Genomic DNA, 8,152 nt, shown 5'->3' with positions numbered 1-8,152 from the left:
GGAAGAGCCCAGTGGTTAGTATGAGGTGAACAAAATGCAGCACGAAAGATTCTTTACCGGTGGGATTCCGATGTAGCCTGGAAAGGCCTTTTATTTTTGACAAAGTTGACACTTAGGTCTTTGTACATTTTCCTCCCCAGCACTGTGCTTTAAATTACCATCAAAAGGCCACACACACAAAAACTCCAAAACAAACAAACAAAACTCTCGGATGCTGGGCAGAAACCTGTGCAATGGACATTGTTAGCAACTGAAGCTTTAAAGCAGAGAGTTCAGAAAGTGCATAATGGGCCCTTCACTGTCTTTGTAGACAGAGCCAGATCCTGCGGCCATTGAAATCAATGGCCGGGGCGGTGCTGGCTTCAACGGCGGGAGGATCGGGCCCATCATTTGTATTTCTTACTGACATTTTATGCGGGGGGGGGGGGAGGACCTGCGGTTCCTACTCATAGGAGTAATCGCTACTGCTGGCACGAATAAAATGGTTGAGGAACAGGCCTTTTACCTTTGACTGTGGGAACCTGTTTGAGTGGCTTTGCTCAGGTACTTGCAAACACTGGAAAAGGTAGCCTGTAGGTGTAAGAGGATTCCACTAAAGCCGGTACACGAGGCTTTGCCTGTCGCATTGTTCAGCTAATTAAAATACACTTGGAAAGGACGGGAGACTAAGAGAGCAAATGCTTGCCTCAGCTGAGCCCTGGCACCGTTTACACTGCAAAGCCTAAACCGCTATTTTATTATTGCAAATATAGATTATAGGACATTCACAAGAACAATTTTTAATTCGCCGTTGACAGGCAGGGGGAGTTTGTTTAGTGCTGAATAGGAAGGGAACGAAATCTTTTTGAAAGGAAACTAAGTAGTTCTACGCCACCAAAGTGGCAGAATTGGTCAGGAATGTCTGGTGGGACAAAGCCCCCGCTGCACGGACCGCCCCAGTTCCCAGAGGCAGCAAGATCGCTTTGGTAAACTCCAAATCTGGAATTAAAACAAACAGCTAAACCGAAATCCATGAGCTTCCTCTTCCCACCCCTCCCGTCCCAGCCCCCAGTAAGCAAAGAGAGACACAACTTACAAAAAAACAAACTGCGCGAGGCTTAGCTAAAATGCATGTACAACCATCAGCCTGGAGTTGACTTTCCAAACGGGGGAAGCTTGTTTAGAGCCTGGGATTGTGTTTAGCAACCTAGGAAACCCTAAGAAGCCGGTACTTTTCTTCCCCCAGCCCTTCTCGTCCCCACTGTTTTGTAAATATTAACAAGGTTGTGTGAGCTCTTCTCTCACAGTGTGGACCTTTTTCTTTTTTATTCTAGGAAAAGTTCTTCGCTTCCCCTACCCTTTCTCTGCAACCAACACACCTGCCTGCAAACAGAAGGTTTCAAAATCAATATTGTATTTGTCACTTTTCTGTCTCCTTTTTCTCTCTCAACAGCCCCGCTTGCCACTGAAGCGAATTGTGGATTTATGGGGGGAAATTAGCATAAATTATTACCAAATCGGGAAACGTGTGTGGTCCTGCTTGTGGGAAAGGAGGCTATTGCGAACCTTCCATGCAGAAAGGTGGTCTAGGGTGGGCTTCATGGAAACACTGAATGGCTATTGCACGAAATAGATTTCCATTGGGTTTGCACATTGATATAATTGACTTATGTGTATTTTATACAGTTTTCCCAACACTTCCCCTCCGCTCCTTATTTGAATTAGGCTTCAAAAAAGCGTCTGTTTGTTTTGGTTTTCCGCACAATGGGCATTGATTCACTTTGCAAGCAGCCTCTCTCGCCCTCCTCCCCCTTCCCTAATGTTGGTTTTAAACGAGAAACGCACACCCTGTAAATTACACTTAAATCCTTCATTTTGGGGGGGCGCGGGCGTCTCTTCCAAGTCTAGCATTTGTTTGACACTGAACCTGGGACAAAACTTCTGTATTAGTTAAGGAGATCACTCGCCTACCCCTTACCTCTTTTCCTGCGAGAGCCCTTTACCCTTCAAAAAATCGGGCCACCCAAAAACATACATCATTTGTACTCGGAGCAACACGTGATAGCAGAGGTCGATTTTTCTGGATCTTTATAGGTTTATTGAAAAAAGGGGATTGGGCAAAAATATTTGTCTCCCTTTGGATTCGTGTTTTTAAGGAGTCCGACGTTTCCTCGGAGTAATGATTTTGACAGAGTGTCCCTCTGGGACAAAACCAAACCGTGGATTGTAATAAGAAGAATAAAAAAAATGGTTTTGGAAACTGGGGGGGAGGGGGAGGAGGGGGAAGACAGGAATTCTCCGTGGTTGTCCCAAGGGGCTAGAGGAGGAGTTTTGGCTCATTTCACAGGGCAGTTTCTCCCAAGCTCTACCGAACATTCATCATTACATCTCCTCCCACTCCAAAAAAAAAGTTTGGCGCTTGGGAGTTCCCCACACACACACATACACCCTCTCCCAAAACAATTTAAAGGAGCCATTGAAGAGCTCATAGTTTGTTACTGAAACAAGACGGGTTAAGTGTTGAGAACACTAAGAATATTGACTCTGAACAGCCCGTCTCAGAGTTCCCCACAGAGTCTTCTGTAGGGAGGGATATGACAGCTGGCTTTTTTTTTCTTTTTTAAAGTAACGACATATTACACTCCTTGGACCCCTAGAAATACAGCTAGTTTTACATTATGACGTCGGCTTCCAGCCCCAAGAGAAGGGAACTCGTCCAGCCCGATTGGAACTGGGGGAGTACAAACTTAGAACACTTTGCGTCCAGTTGTAGCATAAAATGAGCGTTCAACCACTCTTGCATGTATTCAGGGAGGCTTGCTCGGCGGTAACTTTCCTCCAGACTCAGGATTAGTCATTCCCATGTAGCAAAGAGAAAAGGAGGACTTGTGGCACCTTAGAGACTAACAAATTTATTTGAGTCTCTAAGGCGCCACAAGTCCTCCTTTTCTTTTTGCGGATACAGACTAACACGGCTGCTACTCTGAAACCTGTAGTAAAGAGCATCTCTCAGCACATCGCAGCGTGCAGACAGACGGACAGCAGGCGCTTCCCCCTCCCCCCTCACTTATTTTTGCTGAATTAAGAAGGTGACCATTTTCTTCTCTTCAAGTACTTCTGTTAATATTGAAAAACGTGCGCTTGCATCTCAAGCGGGCGCGCTCAGACTCCGCAACCATTTCAATATTAATGACATTATTTAATCTCCTAAATTCCTCGTGTTTAAGTTATGTTTTGGTGAGTTATTAACCAGCGCCGAACTGTGTGTGTGTGTGTGTTTTATACCACAAAGGATCTTTCTCACATAGCCCATGGTTCGCACCTCCTGGGTCCATCTTTTATCATTGCTCGGAGGTGACATACATTATAGGCAACTTCCTTAACATATGACAGGCGCCTAGACGTTCTTTTGGGCCTGAACCTGCAGCATTAATCTCCTGAGTTCGCCCGTGGACTTCAATGCAACGGCATATCTGAGTAAAGTTTCCAGGATCGGGCCCTCAATAGAAGGGCTCATGCAACATACTGTAACGGAGTTATTAAGATTTGAACAACACATTGTGTGTGTGTGTGAATATATACATCCACATACGCTTGTGTGTATAAACATATACATGCACAATGCACACAGACATCAGCACATTCTTTATCTCTAACTGCACTTTTTCATTGCAGACCACTTCGAGTTGTGCTAGCTTGGAGATTAAACCTTATTTAACATGTTAACAAGGTAGATGGGATAAATAATCCAGTTCTTAAACAGTACTGCATACATTAGTGTGAAGGTATAATCTGATGTTTGCCTGGTTAGAACAGGAACTATGATTAAACATTGTTTTTACAGTCACAGCTGTTGCTTGTATCGCCTGGGATCCAGTAAACTTGCCACAGGTCTGAAATCCAACTGAGAGGCAATTTACATAAATCAGACTCTCCAATATCTAAAATAACCCATGGTGTTTTCTTTTCAGTATGACCACAAGTTTGTTAAGACCAAAACGTTGGTGATAACAAGACAACTCATTTCTAAATTTCAGGGGAAGTAGCTCACAAAGTAATGAAAACTTCGACATGTTTGTTACGTAGGACCCCAACACTGCATTTTCATCAGCCTAACCCTTTGGAAACAAGGCTTGGGCTCCGTTTGATTTGGCAAAGAGAAAGTCTCTCGTTAGAGGAAAAAGCCTTGCCTTGAGTTAGCCAACAATACAAATCAGATAACAATGCAGAACAAACAGAATACCCCAGCCAAGCAATTTCCATGTCAAACATCCCACTGCTCAGCAGCTCCATTTGTAAGTGTGAATTGCAGACTAAGCTCCCTGGCAAAGTCCACAGAAAGGTTAGTGCATACCTTCGCACGCACACTGTTACTGGGTGCCATCACACTTCAATTCCGGTTGCTGAGCCTTTTCACCCCTCGCCTTGTCTTCAAATGGAAATGATTCCTATTGGCCCAAGGTGTCCATGTAAATAGGTGTAAATGAAACCAGATTATGCCTTTCTTTCAGCCCACCCTCCTCCCCCTCTCCCTCCTCCCAAGGCGATTGTCATATGATAGCAAAGAAGTGGCACATTAATGAAGCGCCTCTACAGGGGTCTTTTCTGCTCATGTCACCACATAAAACTATCAGATGGTTAGAGGAAGGACATGGAGGCAAGTACTTAGCTCATCTCGGCTGCAGAGAAGCAAGCGAGCCCCTGCTCCGTTCCAGCTGCCGCTGGGGGTGAAACAACCCAATCCCTGATTCCGCCTTCCGAGGAGAAGGGAGGGGAGCGAGAGGATTCCCACAGACCAGCCAGCTCCCTGCTTCCTCAGGACTAAAACTAAGCGGAGCGGCCGGAAAGGGAGCGTGAGAACCGGGAGGGATCGGAAAAGGAGACCAGACTCCCAGCTGCATCCCGGATGCGGACTGTCAACTTCCAGCAACTTTAAGGTGGGCATTGCTGGCGGGGAGGGTCCCCTCCCAGCCCCTTCTCTGCCCAGCTCCAGGGGGGTCCCCAGCCCCTTCTCTGCCCTGCTGCAAGGGGTCCCCAGCCGGCAGAGAAACAGCTGAAGTAACTTGGCGGCTGAGCGCGGTGGCTAGCTCGGGAGAGGGGTAGATCGCTTCCCCCCGTGGGGCTGGAGGGGTTTGGGTGTTTGTACCCCTGGGGGATCAACTCCGATCTGTCTCTTCTTAGTGCCTCACACGCCTGCCCTTCCCCTCCCCCCCTCGCGCACACACACCCAGGCCAGCTTTAAAGCGTAGCCCGCCTGCCCCCTGCCTTACCCCGCTCGCCCCTCCGCAGATCTCGGCGGGTCCCCCAGCGAAGATGCCTCGCCCGGGCAGGAACACGTACAGCGACCAGAAGCCGCCCTACTCCTACATCTCGCTGACGGCCATGGCCATCCAGAGCTCGCCGGAGAAGATGCTGCCCCTGAGCGAGATCTACAAGTTCATCATGGACCGGTTCCCCTACTACCGGGAGAACACGCAGCGCTGGCAGAACTCCCTGCGCCACAACCTCTCCTTCAACGACTGCTTCATCAAGATCCCGCGCCGGCCCGACCAGCCGGGCAAGGGCAGCTTCTGGGCGCTGCACCCGAGCTGCGGCGACATGTTCGAGAACGGCAGCTTCCTGCGGCGCCGCAAGCGCTTCAAGGTGCTCAAGTCCGACCACCTGGCCCCCAGCAAGCCGGCGGACGCGGCCCAGTACCTGCAGCAGCAGGCCAAGCTGCGGCTCAGCGCCCTGGCGGCCGGCGGCACCCACCTGCCGCAGATGTCCACCTACAGCCTGGGGGTCTCCCAGCCCTCCGGCTTCAAGCACCCCTTCGCCATCGAGAACATCATCGCCCGCGAGTACAAGATGCCGGGCGGGCTGGCCTTCTCCGCCATGCAGCCCATGCCGGCCGCCTACCCGCTCCCCAACCAGTTGACTACGGTGGGCAGCTCCATTGGCACCGGCTGGCCCCACATGTACAGCCCCGGCATGATAGACACGGCCACCCCCATCTCCATGGCCAGCGGCGATTACAGTGCCTACGGCGTGCCCCTCAAGCCCCTGTGCCACGGGGGCCAGACTTTGCCAGCCATCCCGGTGCCCATCAAACCCACCCCGGCGGCGGTGCCGGCCCTGCCAGCCCTGCCGGCGCCCATCCCCACCATCCTCTCGAACTCGCCCCCCTCGCTCAGCCCGACCTCTTCCCAAACAGCCACCAGCCAAAGCAGCCCCGCGACGCCCAGCGAGACCCTGACCAGCCCCGCCTCGGCCCTGCACTCGGTAGCCGTGCACTGACACTGCCAGCCCGGCCTGGACGCTCTGCGGCTCGCGCCAAACTTTCCTCGGCCTTTTCTTGCTCCTCGAGAGGAGAGAAAACTGCCGGCGGGAACACTTGAGGTTTGCTATTCATGGAAGCGGTCTTTGGTTTGCCTCTCTGGCGTACCCTTCTTTAATGGCTCGAGCCCGTGCCGGTTTGTGGGGTGCTCCTTAACTTAGTTTTAAACACTCGAAAAGTGGTCTAGCCCCCTCCACACCCCCACCCAGCGTGTGTATAAAGTGCCATTTGCATTACTAGGTTTCCAAAGGTACTTAAGGCACCTTCCCCCACTGAAATGAGTGCTGGAGAGTTAGACAACCCCGGCAGAGCCTGCCTCTTTTCCTTCCTTTGTCTGGGAAGAGCAACATTCTTCCACGGGACCTGTCTTTAAAACCATAAAGAGTCTGAAGTGGTTGCAGATGGCTTCGTGCAAACAGTTCATGTTTCCAGTTTCCAAGTGACAAATCAGCTGGATTTTGGAAACACTTAAAAGTTTCGTTTCCAATTTATTTTTTTACACAGAGTTTAAAGATTGCAGGATCTACCCGAACCCCTCGTGAATTACTTTTTAAAATGGCACGGACTATATCATATAGATCTATCTATCTATCTCCATACCTATTACAGCATTACAATGAAAGTATTAAACCGGTCCCCATAACTTGAGAGATGGCCAGTTACCATCCAATGGCTGAAAAGTTCCATTGGCTTCCGCATAGTTTGTTTTGGGGAAGTTACAAATCTGTATCCACTGTGGATCAAGATTTGTATACAAGAATGTGTATTAAGTACAAAAGGACAGGAAACCATGCAAATGGCAAGACATTAGTTCACACTGAAAACGTATATTGTTTACAAAACTGCTGTTCTAATGTAAATACTGAACTTCAATCTGTCCTGTGAATCAAATGAGGTCCTCTTTTGCAGTACCTGTTGTCATGTGGATGTTTAATTTTCAGGTGGAAGGGGAGGGGGAGTTAATTTGTCTGTTAACCTTCTAATTACGTCGATTTTTAAAGCTATTTATTTATGGTTTAAGAAAAGAAAAAGAAAAACAAATCCACTACCAAGCAGACAACCTAAGGTAGCTTATGTAAAGCTGCTCAAGTCACTGGCGAAGTGTAGGGAAGTACCACAACAGGTTCAGACTATGGGAGGTATTCCTGTTTTCTGTTGGAACTTTTCAGACAAACTGAGAGGGTGCTGGGGTACGCTGTAAATGTCTGTGAATAGGAATGATTATTAAATGTGTAACATGCACTTTTGTTTGCTATATTCCTTTCTAGTTTTAGGTAGTTTGCTGGAAACCGAACTCTTGTGAACCGCTTAAGTTAAGTCAAAAACAAAACGTTGTAGTGTTCATCGCAGCTGTAAAGAAATTCCTTTTTAATTTTTTTCTTTGTACAGAATGAGCATGGCATTTTAAATATTGATGTTCTTGTTACCAGCATGCGTGTTTTAAGACAAAAGTAAAAAAAAAAAAGAAAGTGTCTACGTTAAATTATGAACCTAGTCGTCCAAATACTATTTTCTCATTAAAATATGTAAATTCAGATTTACTTTCTTATTCGTCTTTTTGAAGAGTTTGTATCAGGAAAATCACAACATTAATTTAGGGGGAAATGTTGTATTTCAATTTTTAGATTATCTACATACATTTGTCATAGGAGGAAGAGAATCATCTATAAATATAATTGTTTAATAAAATACAGTAGTTTTCTACATAAGATGGTCATTCTCAAATGACTACCAAATGCAAATCAAGCTACTGTTCATAGACTACATTAGTATATATAACATAGGTAATATATATAATGCGTGTGTACACATCCAAACGTGCACTTTTCATTCCTATATAGGTGTGTGCATTATATA

General features: G+C 47.4%; 1 protein-coding gene across 1 annotated transcript; it reads left to right on the top strand.

Moving 5' to 3' along the window:
- Nucleotides 1–4,631: 4,631 nt before the first annotated feature.
- On the top strand, nt 4,632–7,757 carry FOXB1 (forkhead box B1). Its single transcript, XM_084642230.1, has 2 exons — nt 4,632–4,916; nt 5,269–7,757. Exon 2 carries the CDS (start codon nt 5,293–5,295, stop codon nt 6,253–6,255), a length of 963 nt encoding a protein of 320 aa, XP_084498356.1. The 5' UTR covers nt 4,632–4,916; nt 5,269–5,292; the 3' UTR covers nt 6,256–7,757.
- Nucleotides 7,758–8,152: the final 395 nt, after the last annotated feature.

The sequence above is a fragment of the Lepidochelys olivacea genome (assembly GCF_965140295.1).
Source record: "Lepidochelys olivacea isolate rLepOli2 genome assembly, chromosome: 10".
NCBI lineage: Eukaryota > Metazoa > Chordata > Testudines > Cheloniidae > Lepidochelys > Lepidochelys olivacea.
The sequence above is the reverse complement of the archived record's forward strand: the minus strand, read 5'-3'. Positions and strand labels throughout refer to the sequence as shown.